This window comes from Ochotona princeps, chromosome 2, assembly GCF_030435755.1.
Source record: "Ochotona princeps isolate mOchPri1 chromosome 2, mOchPri1.hap1, whole genome shotgun sequence".
Taxonomy (NCBI): Eukaryota; Metazoa; Chordata; class Mammalia; order Lagomorpha; family Ochotonidae; genus Ochotona; species Ochotona princeps.
In genome coordinates, this window is record NC_080833.1 from 72,329,748 (window position 1) to 72,350,941 (window position 21,194).

Below are 21,194 nucleotides of genomic sequence, written 5' to 3' on the forward strand. Positions count from 1 at the left end.
GAGTCAGAATTGTGGCAAAGCATGTCTAATCACTACCCATTCTATTGATATATGAACACCAATTCAAATTCAAGTCCAGGCTGCTTCATTCGCTTTCAGTCTAGCTCCCTGTTAATGTGTCTTTGAAGAGAATAGAAGATGGCACAAGAGCTTGGGACCCTGCACAGAGGGCCAGGATTCAGGCTTCGCCCTGGGCCAGCCGACTTATAGAGCAATTTTATTTGGGGAATGGACTAATAGATGAAAGATCTCTCTCTCCCTCTTTCTTCATAACCCTACCTTTCAAACAAAGTAAAATAAAATCAATCTTCAAACAAAAAACTTTAACAGCATCTCCACCAAACAAGGACCAATGTCGCCTAGAGGCATACTCTGTAGCAGTACAATCTAAAATAATTAATGATTTTGAAGATATAAATTAAAAAATCACTTTCTTTGAAATGGCACTACTCCTGTTATAAAATGTTCAAATTCATCAACAACCAAAAGTAAGGAAGAAGTGAAATGCAGACTTGCATGGAAAGTTTTACAATTAAGGTTGCTATGGAACTGTGACAAGATGGATACTCTACTGCCAATCAGGGTATACACTGGTACAAACCTCTAGCAGTTCAACTTCACAAAAGCTACAAGTAACTTACAGTAGAAGTATGTATTTTTGTCTCAACAGTTTTATCACAGTTTTATCAGTGTTATTCCGAGGAATTTAACCCAAGGAAATAATAAGGCAAGCAGTAAGACAGGAACAAAATGTCCAGTGCATCCCTTTTTGCAACAGAAAAAAAAATTAGAAACAACTTAGCTGTACATAACCTGAAAATTCATTATAAATCACGGCACATCTACACAATGAAATACTGAACACTCATAAAAGATGAGGCAGAACTATATGCACTAATGTACAGAATGGGTATTGGAAAATGGGTGTTATATGATAGCATTTATATTTAAAATACAGATTTATACATGTGCTTTAAAACTATGATGAAGATGCCCTAGATTTTAACAATGGTTCTTTTTTTTTTAAAAGATTTATTTATTTATTTATTTTATTACAAAGTCAGATATACAGAGAAGAGGAGAGACAGAGAGGAAGATCTTCCGTCCACTGATTCACTCCCCAAGTGAGCCGCAATGGCTGGTGCTGTGTCGATCCAAAGCCAGGAACCAGGAACTTCCTCTGGGTCTCCCACACGGGTGCAGGGTCCCAAAGCTTTGGGCCATCCTTGACTGCTTTCCCAGGCCACAAGCAGGGAGCTGGATGGGAAGTGGAGCTGCCGGGATTAGAACCGGCGCCCATATGGGATTCTGGGGCATTTAAGGTGAGGACTTTTTAGCCGCTAGGCCACGCCGCTGGGCCCAACAATGGTTATTTCTTGACATTATGAAAGAATTCTTTCTTAAGATCATGTTTGAATAAAGTACATCTTTCACACAATTATTTATCTTTTAAAATCAGCAAAATCAAAGATGTTTCCATGGAAAGCACTGGATGGCAGTAATAAAAGTGAATTTTAACCCTTCCTAAAACTACAAATATTTCCTTATTAGGAATATTTGATATCTCCTTTTTTTTAAACTTTAGAAACTACTGAAGAAACAGAACTAGGGTTCTAATCATTTTGATAGCCTCAGAGCTCTCATCCTAAGAAATATGGCACAAATTAAAAATTTAAAAATTTCTAATACAAAATTTTAAGGGGCTTGAATATGTGTATTTAGAAAAAAACAATTCTCATTCTACTGTATCATCGACTAACCGGTATTTATTCATATATCCCTGAAAGTTTGCTAGGCATTAAGACACAGTGAATGAAGAAAGAATGAGCCCAAGCTAAACTTTTTAGGGCAGTAAGTTCTTCATTTCTTCCTTCCTTTTTACAAATTTCATCTGATAGTACTATGTTCTTAACAACAACAACAAAAGTTTGTTTTTACTTGAATTCCACTGTTACAGAGAGAAGACAGAGAAAGAGATCTTCCATCAGTTGGTTCACAGCCCAAGCAGGCTGGTGATCATCTCCCAATGCAGCAACATCCTTCCTAACCTATAACTGTACTCTGATGAATGGATATCATTCCACCCTCAAAATGTGTGTGCTATTAGCTTAACAAGGGCAATACACATTTAAAGGACATAATGGCTCAGTATTGATGACCCAACGATGGTCTAATCATGGTGAATTTCAGCTTTCCTGCTCAATACTGCTGAGAAACACTTCTGAGTATTCACTATAATTCAAACTGTTATCAGTAACATCCCCAAACCATGAGGATTAAGCTTTCTAGAGGACATAATGCAGAGTCAGAAATAAATATCTTTATTATACTATTTAAACAGAATAACTTGCATAAACATATCAAGTTACTGTTTTTTGGGGGGGGTTTCCTGCTGGCAGGTCCCGAGATCACCAAGGGGGTGAGGCAAATGTATTCTTCTGTTGGGGCATGTCCATTTATTGTAAAGCAAGCACAATTTATATCGACAAGGAAAGGGGTAGGCAGAAGGGCAGCTCCCGACAGTTTCCCAACCCAAAAATGACATTCCAATTGGCTAGAAGGCATGTCATCTAACCCTTTAGACCCTCTAGTCATGTCACAGATCACATTCTGCACGCAGCCTGGAAGTTTTGCCTCAGACCATGGGCACGTAGGCCATACGTTATGCCCACCAGGTAGCAGACAGAGATCCGGGGGCGATCTCCCACACAGTTCAGTCTACCTTAGGACATTCACAGGCAGAATGTATGAGAGCCAAAATGCACTATTAAAATAGCTCAAAGTAACATAATATAGACTATTCTATAGCACAAAGATGAAAACATACTAACTTATACAAAGGAATAAAGCTTTATTTATTAGAAACAGAAAAGGAGAGACTAAAATTGATAACTGTTACAACATGTGGAAGTGGCAAATAATAACTAATAGAATTTCAAGAGAAAAACAATATTTCACTATCAGCTATAAATATAAATTTAAAACTGAAAGAAAATGTACAATATCAACAGCAATACAAAACAAACAAAAAAAATAAAATGTACAGTATCTTGAAACTATCTAAGGGAAAAATTCAAATAAAATATTGACACAATCCTTCCCCGCACAAGCACTTAATGTTTGAAATGTATCTAAAGATGAATATTCAAAGTCTTTCAAAAATAAATAAAACTATTCCATAGAATCTATTCTATTAGGATTATTCCTCTGATAAAGTATTTTTGGAAATATGATATGAAAGATTATTTGGCTATGTAGTACAGATTAAAAGGACCAGCATTTAGGAAAATTAAAACCATACTTCTGTATAGCACCATTGTGAAAATACTAGTTATGAAAAGTTCTAGTTATATAGTCTGCTGTTTGAAAAATTAGTACTACTACTATATAATCACAATGGAAAACAGGTTAATTACGTGGTATTGGCTTTAGTAGACAGTAGATTCAGAAAATGGATGTAGCAGGTAAAGACTGAAATTAAATGAACTTAAAAAAAAACACAGTTTTGCTTCAAGTAACTGATAAATACTCGAGCACTTAAAACAGTCCTCTGTTGGCAATGCGGTCATAGGAGTGGAGGACTTTGAAGTAGCGGGATAATTCTGATTGTTCCAAGACGAGTGAACATTTGAGGCATTTAATAGGGAAAGCGAAAGAATGCTACCTAGTCTTCTAAAATGCAGAAGTCCTACAGAGTAACAAATCATCATCAATTTCAAATGCCAACAGAGTCCCTTCTAACAAACACTAGAATGTAGAAAAGAGAGTAGATACATGCATACCAAAAATGAATACCAGCACTGGTCAGCATCCGTTTTATATTAATCATGGAGAAAATATGTAGTACAGGACCTCATGCAAAGGAGACATGCAGAGAAGAGGCGCTAGCATGTGCACCTTCACAGATGGCTAGGAAATATGCCAGACAGCCTGGGTTGAGGAGAGTGACCAGTTTGGGTCCATGTAGTTGACTACATTAGGAATCAGGTAGGAACAGACCATAATAATTCATACTTGGATATGGATCAACTGAAGAACTTTAAGATTCTCTACTCAAAGTAAAACTTTACCTTAACTCCAGCAAATTGAGACTTTCTTCAGGGCATCTACTAAAACTCATTAACTCCCACTGCAGCTCTAGAAACAACAAATTACTTATGGTACTCTAAATTTGCTATGTGATATTCTTGCCACCAGACAATCCTTTCCTTCTGCCTACACAGAAACCAAAACATAGGGCCCAGCATGTACTATGCCACAATGCATAAAGCTTGTCACGCTGTCATCCCACAGAGGCACCAGTTTTCTTCCTGTTGCTGCGTTTCTTATTCAGCTCCCTGCTAATGGCCTGAGAAAAGCAGCAGAGGCTGGCCCAAGTGTTTCTCCTGCTGCTGATGTGGGAAACCAAGACGAGGCTCCTACCTTCATACTGGCTTACCCCTGACCTCAGGCCATCTGGGGAGTGAACCAGTAGATGGAGGATCTTCCTATCTGTCCCTTTCTATGACTCAAATAAACAAACCTTAAAAATCAAACAGAAATAATAAAAAAAAACTAGACATAAAAGCCATTCCTTGTGCTTCAAAAATATTCTCAAATTCTCCTTTTGGGCAAGTCTTTCTTGTCTTCCACTCTCAACGGATGGCACTCTTCCACCACAAGGCTAATGCAGTTTTCCCTCCTCTGTGCTGCTTGTGTACTTTCACGGCATTATCCATCCTATGTTGAAAGAACTTACCAGCATGTCCCCCCACTGATGGACTTAATTAGAATGAAGTCAGTGACTTACTGGCTTCCAGTAAAAGTAAATGTTGATGGGGAGAATCCCAGTACCTATGAAACTGTGTCACATAATACAATGTAACTAATGAATAAATTAAAAAAAAAAAGTAAATGTTGAAATTATCTGGTGTTTTTTAAAAAGTAAAGATGCCCTAAGTCCCAATGGGTTAGCATTCTGTGTTAAATCTAGGAATCTCCATTTTGAAACAACTGCAGTTAATTTTGACACACACTCTAAATTAAGCATTACTATATATAAAGCTGACACTACTGCTGCCATCTTACAGATAGGGCAAATTGCACAGAAATAAATAATTTGCTGAGAAAATTCTTAACACACATAAAGTTTTGTCATATTTAAAAACTAGACATTCAAGATATATTAGCTACATTATCAATCCTCTTCTTTTTTAGAGATTTATTTTTTTTGTAAAGTGAGATATATACAGAGAGGAGGAGAGATAGAAATATCTTCCACCCAATGATTCATTCTCTAAGTGACCGCAATGACCGGTGATGTGCCCATCCAAAGCCAGCAGCCCAGAGCTCTTCTGAGTCTCCCGTGCGGGTGCAGGGTCCCAAGGCTTTGGGCTGTCCTCAACTGCTTTCCCAAGCCAAAAGCAGGGAGCGGGATGGGAAGTGGGGCTGCGGGATTAGAACCGGCACCCATATGGGATCCCGGTGCATTCAAGGCAAGGACTTTAGCCGCCAGGCCACGGCGTGGGGCCCAATTACTACTCCTCTTTTAAAAAGCAAATATACTGAAGAATCACATTATCTTACTTAATAAAAGCTATTTTAAGTATTATGCCTCTCTCTTCCTGTAAGGCAGTAATTTCAAATGAGAGGTGATGGGGAGAAGAAGTAAGCTTCAAGAGGAGCTTTGGGATACAATACTTGAGAGCAGCAGACAGTACAAGGCCAGGAAAGGACATGACAAATCTTACCTATCAGAAACTCTGCCAATGGCCAAAGGAGGTAATCCCTGGACTGATGACTCGTACGAGCACAGAATTATCAACATTCCGAGTAGGTGGCCATTAAGGTTAAGGACTCCCCTGAATCAGGCTGGGGATGTCAAGATGATCACACACTCTGTGAAACTATGCCACAAGAACTGCTGCACCACTGCCCGCTGGCCATGCCTGTAAAGCCCTGACTGGGGGATCGTTATGCTTCTATTCTTCCACTTTGTTCTTCTATGTCCCTGCTGCTGCTCAGAGATTCTTTCAGCACTGTAACAGCAGAAAAACCACAGGGCTAAACATTTCAATCCGTCAACAAGTCTGTACTGAGCACATACTGCATAATCCACAAAAGCTCACAGCAAAATTCACTTGTCCCCTATGAACATAATTTCTAAATTTGTCACTTCACTTTCTTTGCTTTTTGTCTAAAGCCAGTTTGTAGGAAAGCACAAGCCTATACTAAATATTTTAAAGACCATGTATCTTTATACTTTAAAGTTCATCATTACATAATTACTGAAGGAATCAAGTTTTACTGGCATTAATACAGTAGTGGATGGATGTATCATACCATTGTAGTATAATTAGAATGCTGTAATTTTATCCAAAAACAAAATATTTTTAAATATGTGAAAGATTTGCTATTCCTTTCCAAGAGGGCCACCTAGTGGCTTAGCTTCTAAAGCAGACTGAAAGACTTAATATTAATTCACACTGTTTTCACAATGGGCAAGAACTCAAGAACTAATGAGCCCTAGATAAAAGGATGGATTGAGAACCATAGCAACATGGTAAGCAGAAAGACTGAGTGGCTTATAACTGCAGGTCAAGGTCATGAAGAAAGATATAAAAAAGTCAAAAGCTGGGTTCTGATCTGAGGAAAGGTTGGTTAGTCTGCAGAGTCCAAATCAGGAGGTGAACTAAACACGTAGGTTAAAATCCCTAATCTGAAACCCAGTGTTTGAGACTTCACAAGTGTCACCTTAGAGCTTTTCAAATTTTAGATTTCCTAATTAGAGATGCTCTATCAGTAAACTCAGCAAATGTCCCAAAGTCTGAAAAGTCAAAGTGTACTACCTCTAAACTTGACCTCTGACTAAAACAGGTAGGAAGATAACAGGAGGGATTTACAAATCAAATCAAACCTGTTATCAGAGAACAACCAACCAGTCTCTGAGTTTGATATTTACGCTCTCCAAACACTAAACAGAAATGAAAAAGGCAGCAACATTCCATAATATAGTTCCAGAATACTTTTTAAAAGTTAAATTTGTAACCAGGGGCCAACGTTGATGCACAGAGGGTCAGGTTGCTGCTTGCAATGCAGGTATCCCAAATCAGAGTGCCAGTTCAACTGCTCTGCTTCTGGTCCAGCTTCTTGTAAAAGCACCTAGGATGACATAGAGAATGGCCCCAAAGCTTGGGAGCCTGGCCATCCATGTAGGAGGTCAGGATGGGATTACTGGCTCATCACTCCAGCCTGGCTGAGCCATGGCCAATGGGTCCATTTAGGGGAGTGAAATAGTAAATGGAAGATCTGTCTTTCCACACTCTTTGCCAGCTTTTCAAACAGATCTCTAAAAAAATTTACAACTAAACTTTATAATGTTCGCACTCAAATCTTATATTAAATGTATTTTATTCTTAAAATAAGCACTAATGAGCCTGGCTTAAAAATTAAAAGTACAAATTGTCCTGTTCCAATACCCAACTTTCCTCTGGTAGCATTATCACCAAATTCATACCGACACTATACAGAGATGGGGTATTTGGGAGCTAATTAGGATCAATCATACGGTGGGAATCTCAATGACATTAGTGGTTTTTTAAGAGGAAGACTAGAACCCGGTACAGTGTCCTAGAGACTAAAGTCCTTGCCTTGAATGTGCTGGGATCCCATATGGGTGCCGATTCTAATCCCGGCAACCCTGCTTCCCATCCAGCTCCCTACTTGTGGTCTGGGAAAGCAGTTGAGGACAGCCCAAAGCCTTGGGACCCTGCACCCACATGGGAGACGCGGAGGAAGTTCCTGGCTCCTGGCTTCAGATGGGGACAGCACCGGCCATTGTGGTTACTTGGGGAGTGAATCATCGGACAGAAGATCTTCCTTTCTGTCTCTCCTCTTCTCTATATATCTGACTTTGCAATAAAAAATAAAATAAATCTTAAAAAAAAAAAAAAGAAGAAACAGAAAGACTCAATCTACATTCTTCCTCTCACCATGTGGTGCCTTCTAGCTGGTTATGGCATCAAGACATTAACTAAAGGCTAAGTAGTTTTTGAAGCCATGGTCTTGGACTTCCTGGTGTCCAAAGACAGAAGATGAACTAAATTTGCGATACTAAATTACTTAAAACTGTGGTATTTTGTTATAGTATCAGAAAATAGGCTAAGACATTCTCCTTGAAAGTACACTTTACAATGCAATAATTTCCTTATCTTTGTCCCCTGGGTACTGATATTGAGTGTATCAACAAGGCATTATTTTCAGTGAAGTTTGAATTTTCTTCGCGTAGATCTCCCACATTTCTTTCACTTTTTTTTTTAAATTATTATTTACATATTTATTTGAAGTGAGGGAAGGAGATCCTCTAGCTACTGCTTTACTTCCCAAATCATGGAAGTAAATGTCTGGCCCATGCCAAAGCCAGGAGCCAGAGCCAGGAAATCAATACATGTGGTTAGCATCCAAGTATCTGTTGCTTTCCAGGGTGCAAATTAGCAGGAAGCTGGATTTGAAGCAGGCATATGACTCAAACCTAGACATTCCTTTTCTTCTAGAGATTATTTTTATTGGAAGGAGAGACAGAAAGATCTTCCATCCACCAGTTCATTCCTCAAATGGCTGCAATGGCCCAATCCAAAGCCAGGAGCTACGAGGTTTCTCAGGGTCTCTCATGTGGGAGCAGGGTCCCAAGGCTTTGGGCCATCCTTCACTGCTTTCCCAGGCCACAGGCAGGGAGCCGGATCTGAAGTAAAGCCGCCTGGACACAAATCAGTGCCCATATGGGATTCTAGTGCTTCCAGGTGGATGGTAGTCAACTGAAGAATTATGCTGCCTGCAAACCCACACATTCTGAAATGAAACACAGCAGCCCTAACGGCACCTTAAAATTCTGTGTCACAATACCTGCTCTCTTTCAAGTTTTTGATTAGTTATGGGTCAAAGTAAAGATAAAATTGTAAACCCTACAAAAGATGAGGGAATTACTTTGGAAGAGCCATTATTTAAAAAAAAGAAAAGAAAAAAGCCAATTTTTCAAAGTAGCTTGATACTCGTTCCAAAGCGAGTTCAAGGAAGTCTTCTACTGGGTACGTTCATACATTCCTAACAAAGATAACACCAATTCTGCTTTGGTTCAACTTAATACAAGTATCCCTTAACTTTTCTTTGTCCACCAAAGCTACCCTTTCCGACATTCTTGCAACTCACTAGTACTTTAACACTCATCTCCTTTAAGCACAGTGCTTACTTCACATATTGCTCTATACCACTTTGATTATTCAATGAAAATTACTGTTTTTAACTCTTAGAAAGCTTCACATTTTTCTATTTTGCCTATGATTTTAGGAGACAGTGTCATAGTAGTCAAACACCTCCTGTCATGGAACCAGAAGGGCTTCAGATTTCAGATTGTTTCAGATTTTTAGAACATAGGGTAGAAATAACAGGAAATTTCACTGATGCATCACAGACATATATACAGCAGTCTTAGTGCACCTGTGCTTTGGCTGCAACCCATATCAGATTAACTGTGAAATGTTCTACTTATGGTGTCATGTGTGTCCAAAGATTTTAGATGTTGGAGTAGGAATGTATATTAGGCCAAAATTTGACACCAGGAATTTTAAAATCCCCAAATCCTTGAGATAATTCTTTGTTATAGCTGCCTTGGCAGTCTAACCTGATTGACTCAGTTTACAGTCTATCTGCTCACTGTAGTGTGAACATTTGCAGGTTTTACTATAGAAATATTGTTTAGGGGCTGGCATTGTGGTCCAGTGGGTAAAGCCACAACGCCAGTATTCACGTAAGTGCTGGATTGAGTCCTGGCTGCACAATATCCAATCAAGCTCTCTGCTAATGCACTTGAGAAAGCAGTGGAGGATGATCCCAGTGCTTGGACCCACCACTCTTATGGAAGACCCTGGCAGAATTCAGGGTTCACGGCTTCACCCTGGCCCAGCCCTAGCCATTTCAGCCTTTTGGGGAGTGAGTTGATGGATGCAAGAACTCACTCCCCGTCTCCTTCTGTATCTCTTTCAAATAAACACATAAATAAGTCTTTAAAAAAAGAAAAGAAAGTTGTATCAGACCTTCAACACATGTGGATACAGTATACAGTAAATGTAGCATAAGTTTCTGTATTTCAGACATGAGCATGCAGATCTTCAACAGTTGAGTATTACTATGTGCCAGTTACTCCTTCATTTAATGCTCTCAACAGTCAAGTAAGTTAGATCACACTCCAGGTCACCAAATGAGGATTAAATGGTAGAAAAATAGACAAATTCAGGCTTGCCTGGGTCAGAGTTATACCATCTGTGAAAGTTGGCTGAAAACAAGCATAGAAAACCAGTCTCCTAACAGAAATTTGAGAATGTAGAAGCTGGACAAAACTCTTTGTAAAGATCTGGCATCCTCTTCTTTCTCCTTTCTAGCACATACCACATATTTTAACACCTGGTTATCTTCATGTGAATGGTTGATAAAACACAGGTATTCTGGACCTGGCATTATGGTTTAATGGCTAAATCCTTGCCTGCAAATGCCAGGATTCATTACAATTAATGTGTTTTACTGTTACATTGTGCTATTTAGAGAATAATGTATAAAATCTGTACAATTCCCTAGCTGTAGGCAATGGCCCTAGGTTGCTTTGTACCTAGGCAGATGTTATACTGCTGGCAGGCATGCTGGGCCCGGTTAATGTAAACTTGTGCTACAAATATCAGGTTGCCAGCATATTATTTTTTTTTTAAAGATACATGGGGGGCAGATGCCTGTATGCCAGCACACAGAGTCTGGGGACCCGCACAAAGTGTGCATGGGCCTTGAGTAGGCAGATAGGGCTCCAGACTGGCATGACATACCACTGGAGGACCGGGCTTGGCGATCTGCACACTAGCAGGCTGCAGGTCTGTAGATGTATGAGAAGACTGCTGAGGGAGAACGTGACAGGTGAGGAGTGCAATCTGGGGACTTCCATCAACCAGGCTACTGCATCTGCAGGTAAATGAGAGTGCTAAAACTGGGTGGCTTAAAGGAAGGAAACAGGGGACCTTTTGGGGCCAAATGAATACACCCGGCCATGCAGGAGACTTGAACTGAGATTGTTGGCATCAACCACGGCCTACTGGTACACACAAAAGTCATGGCTGGTGGGCCTGCCTGGCAAAGCTTGACCACAGCACCTGCCAGTAAGTGTCAGAGCAGAGTGTGGACCAGGTTAAGCTAGGCCATGACACTAACGAGCTCATAAGAGAACTGGGCCTGGAAGCAGATTCTGGGAGGGCTCATGGGCTCACCCCTGTGGGACTGCCACCAGCTGGCTTGCTTGAGGGCTAGGGGTGCTGATGGGCTGAGCAAGGTGTAACCACGGAGCTCACCAACACTCATGGGCACTGCAGTTGGGGACAGGCTAGGTGGTACATGCTGTAGCACCACATGCACATCCAAGAACTGGGAGTGGGCTAGGCTAGGCTGCAACATCCTGTAGCACACACAAAGCCCAAGACTGAGGAGGAAGACTGTGTTGGGTAAGGCCCTAGCATCCACTGGCATGCATGAGATCTGGGTCTATGAGTGGGCCTGGTGAGGGAACTGGTGGGAGTCTCCTGGTAGGCCATTACTCCCACTGGTGAGCATGTGAGTCAGGACTGAGGTATTGGTCAGTCCGGGTAAGGCTGTTTCACTTGTCAGCAGGTGTATGGCTTGGCTCTGGTAGGGGCCAACCAGGCAGGGCCAGGCCAAACTACACACTGGCAAGCATGGGATCCAGGATGGAGTGCAGATCACGTTGAGTTAGGCTAGGTTGTTATTACAGTTACTGGTTGGCATGAAAGCCAAGAATGCGTGCAGCCTGGGAAAGGCTAAGCTGCAGCAACCACCAGCCAAAGTTGGGATGGAGTTGTGGCCCAGGCCAAGTGAGGCTGCAGCATATAATGGCACAGTCTAGGATGGGTGATGCCAGCCTGGGTCAGAGCAACCACCAGCATACACAAGATTTGTGGCAGGCAGCTGGGCTGACAGAGAAGCTAAGAGGATACCCTGACTAGGCTGCAGTTCCCACTGGTGAGTGTGAGAGCCAGATGGGGCAGTGAACTAGGCTGGACACAGCTGAAGTATCCCTCAGCATGTGTGTGGACTGGGTCTGGGATGTGTCAGACTGAGCTAGGGTCCAGCACCTACTGTGCTCACAAAAGCCAGAGTGCATATAGGAAAGGCTAAGCTAGGTCTCAGTAACTACTGAATCATATGAGATGGGTCTAGGCTGCAGCACCCAACAGTAAGAGCTGAAATGGGAATGGGCTGGTTAGGCAAGGCCACTGTATCTGCCAGGACAGAAGGTGAACCAAGGCAGGCTGGGCCAAGAACCCACTGGTATGCATGAGATTTGCCACTGTGATGTGATCTGATAACGGAACTTAGGGAACACCTATTCAGGATGCAGGCCCTACAGGTGAGTACAAGAACCAAGGCTGAGGGCAACTCACACCAAGCCAGGTTACAGTACCCGCTGGCATGCATTTGGGTCAGGTCTAGGGGGCGGGCCAGGCTGGGCCAGTTCATAACACCCACTAGCAGATGTGAGAACCAGGACAGGGTGCAGGACAAGCTGGGTTGGACCACAGCATTAACCATTTCACATTAGGGCTGGGACCGGGGGCTGGTTGGCATAGGTAGGGTGATAGCACCCATTAGCACGAGCTAGAACTGGGTGTAGGCCGGGCTGAGCCAGGCCACAGCAGCTACAGGTGAATGCCAAGGTGAGGGGAGCCATGCCAATCTGGTCTGCAGCTCCCACCAGCACACGTGAGATCTGGGATGGGGGGGCTAGCTTGTAGGTGAGCTGCAGGGTGCCCCTGCTGATCCACTGCTCCCACTCCTCCCACTGGGCAGGACTACAAGGCTCGTACACCTGCATGTGAGCTGGGTTATGGGGAGAACCAAGCTGGGGTAAGCAACTACATCCTCGGAAGCTCACATGAGCCAGAGTTAAGTGCAGGCTGGTTGGGATTTGCCACAGCATCAACTAGCAGATGCTGGGACTGGGGGCAAGTCCTGTAGGGCTACACCGCGGAACCACCTAGAAAATGAAAGATGCAGAGCTGAGAGCAGTCCTAGTGGAGAAATTATGGGCACCCCTGTAATGGGCTACAGCTCCTAATGGTGAGCATGTGAACCAGGGCTAAGGGTAGGCCTGGCTGGACAGGCAATGGCACCTGCTGGCATGAATGTAGGTTGGATAGTGGGGTCATTTAGTTGAGCTAGGCTCCAGTAACCACTGATATATGCAAGATAGACCGGACCAGTCTGCTGCACATACCACAATGTGCGGGAACCGGGGTGGGGTGGGTTGCTTCAACTGGACTGCAGTTGCCACTGGTGTGTGTGTGTGAGGATTGAGTGTGTGGCAGGCAGCATAGGCTGGGTCGCAGCATCCACTGATTTGTGTAAGAGATGGGGCTGGGGACAGAACTGACTAGGTCACTGCAGCCACCACTGTAGGCTGATGTGGGTGATGGACTGAGCCTGACCCCACATTGGCTGGCACACACAGGAAATTAGGTTGTGGGTCACTTCTGCTAAGGTTTCTTTGGGGACTCCCCCAGCTGGATCACCTGATGGTAGAACTCCAACCACAACAAAAATTACAAAACCGTGGAGTGCCTGTGTCAGAACTGAGTCTCCATAGCTGCTGAGGCCTGTGCAGTGATGACATGGCCAGGTGCTCATGGAGGATATTACAATCAGTTCATTGAGGCCTGCAGGGGACGTCATCTAGTACTATGGAGGACAGAACAAATTAGATAGAACTCCTAGTCATGCTTTGGCAGCGAGTATCCAGACAAATCGAGACTCTATAGTGCACCATGTCAGCAAATAGACCTTGGAAGAATTTTCTCAACCTTGGAGCAATGAGATCAACAGCATCTCAGAACTATCAAAATCTCTACAGTACTCTCAGAACATGCTCCACGTCCAGGACACTGGGCTAACACTGTGTGGCCATCCCCCATTCCTGGTTACTGATGTGGTTGGGCTACAGGGAGGGGGCCCTGTTCCTTTCTCTCTCCACATACAGGAAGAAAAAAGGAGATTAGTGGCAGCTGTCTCATCCACTTTCCCACACTCCTCGACCCTAGTCTATTGTCCATATGGGCATGCATCCCTTACCTATGTGAACGTCATCAAAAACAAAATAAATTATTATTAAAAGAAAAAAATCTGTACATTTTGAGAGAGGTGCATTTATTTATGCCCAAGTATTTTTAAGACATGACTGAAGGAATTTGTTGATATGGAAAGCTAGCTGAGAGAGGAGACATAAAAAGTTCACTGGAAATGCACATATCTATGAATGGACTTCCAGAAGTTTTTGTACCTAAAGGGTCTTTTATTACTTTCATTTCTCCGTAAGTTTTCTGAAGTACCCTTACGCTTTGGAATGCTATTCTCTCCTTTACACTGGAGTCTATATCCAACTCTTTCAAAGAGCAGCAAATTAATCTGTTGTATTATATATAGACACATATTCATTCAATACCAGAATAAGTATTTAAAAAGTTGGCTTTGAAGTGAAATATTATCTGGAATCCCAACATAGGAACAATGGAAGAAGCTGAACTGTTCTGACTCAAAAATAGACAAGTTTAAGAGATTTCAAGGCACTGCCACTTGAAGTTTAGTCACCACCGAGGAGCTGGTTGAAAATGTAAAAATCAAACTCTAACCCATGCCTATTGAAAATAAATTGTAAAAAGCACATGGCACAAGATGCCTGATTGGCAATGCATATTAACACTTGAATCGCTTCTTGACCTTTTGGCTCAGCAGTTTCTCAAAGGACACACATACACAACGAAAGCCCAACATTTTTGCTAGTCACATGACATGAAATTCCAAGTTATTTTGTAAATTTTAGAGTCACACTTTGGAGAGGAATATTCTGTAACACACCAAATCTTCAAGGATATTTTCATCAAATCAGAAAAGAATTAAGAAACTTACTTCTTATCAAAAAATGTTGAATTCTCTTTCCTCTTAGTGAATCCATTGGGCAAAAGTTTTAAATTAATACCTTGCCTTCGGGCACGATTTTTCATAAAGTACATCTAATAACCAAAACAAACATAAGTTAATTTTAAAACACTTTAACACAACATTCAAAAGCATAACTACTCTGCCCATATTGTGGTATAATGGGTTAAGTCACTGCCTGCAACACTGGGATCCCATATGAATGCCAATTGTGTCCTATATGCCCCACTTTCAATCCAGTTCCCTGCCAGTGTGCCTGGGAGGGTGGAGGGGGATGGCCCTAGTGCTTGGGCCCCCACACTCATATGTGAACCTGGATGAAGCTCCTAGCACCAGTTGGCCCAACCTCCCTTTGAGTGTCTCTCCCTCTTTTCCTTCATCTCTCTAACACTGTTGTTCACTCAGGAAGAATTCTAACACATGTAAGATATCTACTCTGAAAATTACATATACAGAGATATTTAATAAGACCTGAAAAAATGTAAATAGCACTGAATAGTTACACTCTCAAAAAAGTATAAAACAGGAGTTTTCTATCAGATACAAAGTTTTAATTTAAAAAATACAAGAAAAGAGATACAGGTTAGTGATTACAAAAACATAGTAACATGGGAACAGGCAGTTCATGTGAATGGGGTTCCTGTTACCCATGTGGGAGACCCAAATGGAGTTCTAATACTGAGCTCTCAACCCAGCCCAGACTGGGCCATTGTAGCTGTTTAGCAAACTAGCAGATGGAAGATAGCTCCCAATCCCTGTAACTGCCTTTCAAATAAACAAATAAGCCTTCAGAAGAACCACAAAACAAAAAATTGTAAAAACCACAAAAAAATTACCTAGTCATTAGACTGATAAAAGTTCTGATCAAATTAAGAAACTGGCAGAATATGGCTATACATATAGATTTACACACTACTGGCAGGTCTATAAACTGGTTTAACCAAGGTATAACCACTTTAGAAAGAGTTTTAGTCAATCTGAAGATACGAATATACCACAGCAAAGAAATTCCTCAAATATAAATGGTAGAAAAACCTGTACATATATGAACTGTAATTAATAAACAGAACTTTGTAGTACCATGTTTTCTAAATTTTTTGTCATTACACAGAAAATAAAGTCCATGAAGGAAAGAGCAGATAAACTGAGCCATGTACCCAAGAGAAAGTGTTCAGCAATGAGAAGAGATAAAAGACGAGCACAGGAGGGGGCAGGGAACTTCTGGAAAGCTGGTGATGTTCTAATTCTACACGCGGGTGGCTACATACATGTTTTCTTTATAGCAATCCATTCAACTGTATTTCTACCTGTTTTTTAACATGCATGCTTATTTCACAAAAAAAAGAAAATAATCTGTCCTCAGGTAGAATTTTAACTGTTTAAACTTGATGAACAGCATTTTGGAGATATATGTGATGCCATATATGTACCAAATACTAAGAAAACTAGTTATTTAACTGGTAATAAAATTCTACAATTAATACTTAAAATAACCACAATTCTGTGAGGTTATCTGAAAAGACCAAGAACAATGTTTTAGAACAATACTAGCTGAAAAAATTCCAAAATTTACATAAACACTTGTAATAAAAAGGGTAAGAAAATCTAATGTATCAGAACAATAAATACTGACAATATTTCCTTCAAAACTAGAATGGACTCATGCAGCAATAACTGTAACTTTCCATTTTTCCTTGAATGCATTCAGAACACTCTGATTTCTCCAAGCTCCTGTTTCATTCTCCTTATGCTAGGCTTCAGTCACTTTGCTCCTTTTGAACGCCTGAGCTACCCACCTTCGTTCTCAGGTAATTACTTTTGCATTTGTCTCTATGTAGAACAGCTGGTCCCCAACATCACTGGAGGATCTCTTTCCTGTCATTCAGATCATTAACTGAAATATCCCTCAGCACCGTTTCTGACTACTGTATTGAAAACAGCATTCTGATAATCTTCCAACAAACAACATTTTCATTCTCTTTAAGCTCTTGAACTTCATTGATTATTTAGAATTATTTCTTTCTATTGGCAAGGCAAATCAAACTTCGGAGAGAAGGAAAGACAGAAAGATCTTCCATCTGCTGGTTCACTCCCCAAATGGATTAAAGGCCAGAGCTGAGCCAATCCAAAGCCAGCAGCCAGGAGCTTCTTCCACATTTCCCACATAGGAACAGGGTCCCAAGGCTTTGAGCCATCCTCCACTGCTTTCCCAGGCCACAAGTAGGGAGCTCGACATGAAGTAGAGTAACCAGGACACAAACCAGCTTGGGATGCAAGCACTTGCAAGGCGAGGATTTAGCCATTGAGCCATGGCATCAAAGCCCTGAACTTTATTTTCTACATGCATTTAGCTTGCTCTGAAATTGTGTTTCTCTACTCATCTTTGTCTCTCTCTCATTTCTTCCCCTCTCAATATAGTAAGAACTCCAGAAGTTTTTTGATTACTATTGCATTCGAATAACTATTAATAGCAATCACTTAATACAGATTCATTAACTGAAAAAAAAAAACTAATTAGAAGAAATTCTAACAGGAAGACATTAGAATACTCACATGTTTGTTACTTATTGGTCTTTTTAAGAAAGTATCTCTAGAAATATGGTCTGCTGTTCTTGCCACATCTTCCAAGAATCTATAATCTAAAAATTTCAAAATAGGAAATAAACAAATGACATCTGCCAACAGCCAGGAAACATGAATCTACGTGTATAAAGTGGCTTACCACTTAAGAGATTCATCTCAGTAAACTGTTGTATTGAGACATACGCAGTTTTATTTCGAACTCCATTGCACGTCAGCTCTGCTTTGTGTTTCTTGACACAGGGCAAGCTGAATAAACAAAGAGGATGTGCTTTGAGAGCCTGTGCAAGGAGGATGCAGACACAGGTAGTAAGCAAAGAAGTGACATAACCATCTACCTGCAGGAATAGCGCAGACAACGTGGACACCTGTACTTTGCTTCTTCTGTACCACAAGTTTCACACCTAGAAAAGTTCACACATTACTTACTGCCTTATGAAGTATTAATTCTATTAATCTATTTATAAATTTTGATTTGTCACAAGTTCTAGATATATTGGAAAAAAGTGTAAGTAATTGGTAAACTACTTAATTCCTTTCAAATATTCCTTGAAAACCCTCTGAAACTGTGTCCAAGTAACCACTACACTGATCATATCTAAGGATATGTAAGAAAATGTGGAAGCAAGCTATTTTAAAAATCACTTTGTTTTGGACTCTTTTTTTTCTACTACAATTAAAGAATGAAATTGTTTAGAGTATTTTAAACTGTCATTCCTGGCAAGCTAATGGTAACCAATCCACGGGTTACGCTTTTATACTGTAACAGCAGCATACACGCAAGAAATAAAATAACCCGATGTATAAGAGCCAGCCAAATTTAAAGTATCTGTGGCATCTTTCTTCCTCGGCTCCAAGCCTAACCTAGAATGGCAATCAAAATATTCTAGAACTGCTATTACCCATCAACCATCTTCACCTGCTCTTCTAAGAGTTCGCAATCCTAACGACACAGCAGATTCTCCCGTTTGGCCCACTGTGTTCCAGTCACCAATGTTCCATGATTCTGACAGCTACTGCTTTCCTAGGTTGTCACAAGATCGCGCGCTAAGGGAATTAAATCCATACCTGCATGGAAGCTTCCCAGCTGAGCTCAAGTGCATTTTAGCCGAATTTTCAGTTAAGGGGTCCGCGCAGGGGTAGCCCCTCTCCCCGATTTCTCCCCGCCCTACCTTGACATGGCCAGCTTCCGCTTGCAGCCCATTCGCGGATTCACCTGCGTCTCTTCTTCCACCTTGGACTCATCCACCACTTGTTTCTTCAGGACTGCCTTGTCTTTCACCTGCTCCCCTTCCACCGCTCCCTCCTCTTTTATGCTCGGACCGGCGAACACCTGCTGCTTTACCTCCACCTGGTTCTCCTGCTTCCCCTTCACGTCTGGCCAGCCCACTTCCTCCTCCTTCATCTGCACTTTCTCTTCCTTGACATCATCCAGTTCATCCGCCCTGTCTTCCTTTACCACCAAAGCATGATCCACCTGCGGTTTCAGCTCCGATTCGACTACCTTCTTGTCCCTCACCTCAGCCCCACGGTCCGCCTCCCGCCTTACGTAAGGGCCACCCGACCCGTCCATGCTTAACCGCTTCACCACCGCCAAGTCCATTCCCATCTCCTCCTTCTTTGGTCCACGTGCTCCCTCTCCGGCCTCGGTCTTTCTGGCGCTCTGTCCATCCAGCTCCGGCATCCCAGTCAAGTCCCCGTCTCTCTCCCCACCTGACTCCGGACATGGCCGCGTCCCTTCGGCAACCCTCTGGAGACCTCTCTCTGGGGTCCCTTCATTTTCCGCAAGAGATTCCATCAGCTGACGAGCGAAGGCATCCGCTGTCACGCCGTCCTGCAAGGCGGGCGGAACAATCACCCGCAGCAGCCCGGCCTCTTCCCACGTGCTCAGGAGCCGCGGAAGCCGGCCGCGGAGACTGCCAGGCTGCTGTAAAGCAACGCTGCCGCACCTCGCCGCTTCACGACGTTTAGAGCTCTTTACGGCTGGGCGGGGCTGCTCGAGACCACGCCCAGACTCCAGCGTCGGGGGCGGGGCGTCGCGCAGGCTTGACCTGGAAGGGTCCAGCCCTCCTGTGCTTAACTTACGGCAGTGAGATACGAAGACTCACCCTCCTCTGTATTAACAGTTAAGTCCAACACACCAGGTTTGACCTTTTCAAGCTTTAGTTTTGTCTATGAGAGAAGTGTTGCTGTGAAACCGTGCCCTAGTGGCCCATAGTAGTAGGAATCTGCATGGATTTAGACACCGAATATGATTCAACAATTAAAACATATATATATATAGCTGATCTTTACGTTGATTAGGGCTCAAAGAGGCAAGGACTACATACAGGAAAGTGGGTAAGACTATTGTTTCCACATTGTCTTTTTTCCTTCTTGCATCTGAGGTAAAGGGGAGAGACAAAGGGAGAAGCCCCACCCAGCCTCCCAGCCATCCCAGGGTCCCCGATGTGGGGCATGCTCAAGTGGTTTCCATAGTTCAACTGTTCTGAATTGCTGCTGATCTCACCATTCCAAGCACCATGAAAATTCTTCAGAATCCACTAGCCAGCATAGTCCACCTTAGCGTCTCCACTCTTCCAGATTTTCTTTCTGGCCTCCTGAATGGGTTTCTGGGGCCAAAGTACTCGGGGCATCTTTCGTTGCTATTCTTAGGCCATTAGCAGGGAGTTGGATTGGAAGTAGAATAACTGAGATACAAACAGGTACCTACCGGGCATGCCATTGGCATCAGTAACAACTTTACTCACTCTTGTAAAACACTGCCCTCATCAGTCACCATATATATCTTTTAAAGGATTTATTTATTTACTTGAATGACAGATACATAGAGAGATCTTCCATCTACAGATTCACTTTCTAGGTGGGAACAATAGCTGGAGCTGGATGATCAGTTTCCAGGAGCTTCTTCCAGATCTCCTATGTGAGTTCAGGGGCAGAAGCATTTGAATCATCTTCACTGCCTTCCCAGGCATGTTGGCAGGGGGCTGGATCAAGAGTGGGGCTGCTGAGACTCCAAATGGTACAGACAATGCAGGGGACAGCTTTACAGGCTCTTCCACAACATCAGCCCCCATTCACTGTTTTTTAAAAACCATTGTTTCCAGCATGTTATTCAGTTTCATTTCTAATGTTTTTCCTTAACTCCTGAGAGCTCTTTCTTTCACTCATATAAAACCCTTCTGGTTTTTTGTCTATTAATTTTCTCTAGTATTGAAATTTTTAAAGTTTTTCACACTTCATACTCCTCAGATATTGAAACAATTTCCTCTATTATCTCATATTCCTTTGGGACTATAAGCAACCATGGTTATAATTCATATTTGAAAGGATTGGGCTTGTGATTCTTCTAGTGATATTTTTCGTGAGGAAGAGTAGGGAAACGATAAGGAGAGTCAGATGAGCCTTAGAGCTGAAAGCTTGGCTCTACTTGACCCAGTCTGCACTCCCCTGAAGAACATTTGTTTCCAGTTTAACCCTCGGAGCCCTTTCATTTTCCATCCCTTTTCTAAGAGCCACTAGCTTCTGTTGGTAATCTACTAGCTGTTAGTAATCTACTAGACTTTTAGATGGAAGGAAGAGAAGAAAATAGTTTCAGG

General features: G+C 42.2%; 1 protein-coding gene across 1 annotated transcript in view; it reads right to left on the reverse strand.

Moving 5' to 3' along the window:
- Positions 1–19,516, reverse strand: part of ZNHIT6 (zinc finger HIT-type containing 6) — a 49,475-nt gene extending 29,959 nt beyond the window's left edge. Inside the window, exons 1-5 of the mRNA XM_004582196.3 lie at positions 18,768–19,516; positions 17,934–17,999; positions 17,738–17,844; positions 17,569–17,654; positions 14,986–15,089 (exon numbers count right to left, since the gene is read on the reverse strand). Of these exons, the coding sequence (XP_004582253.2) occupies positions 14,986–15,089; positions 17,569–17,654; positions 17,738–17,844; positions 17,934–17,999; positions 18,768–19,393 (989 nt within the window). The 5' untranslated portion in view covers positions 19,394–19,516. The remainder of the gene's footprint in view (positions 1–14,985; positions 15,090–17,568; positions 17,655–17,737; positions 17,845–17,933; positions 18,000–18,767) is intronic.
- Between the last annotated feature and the right edge of the window lie 1,678 nt (positions 19,517–21,194).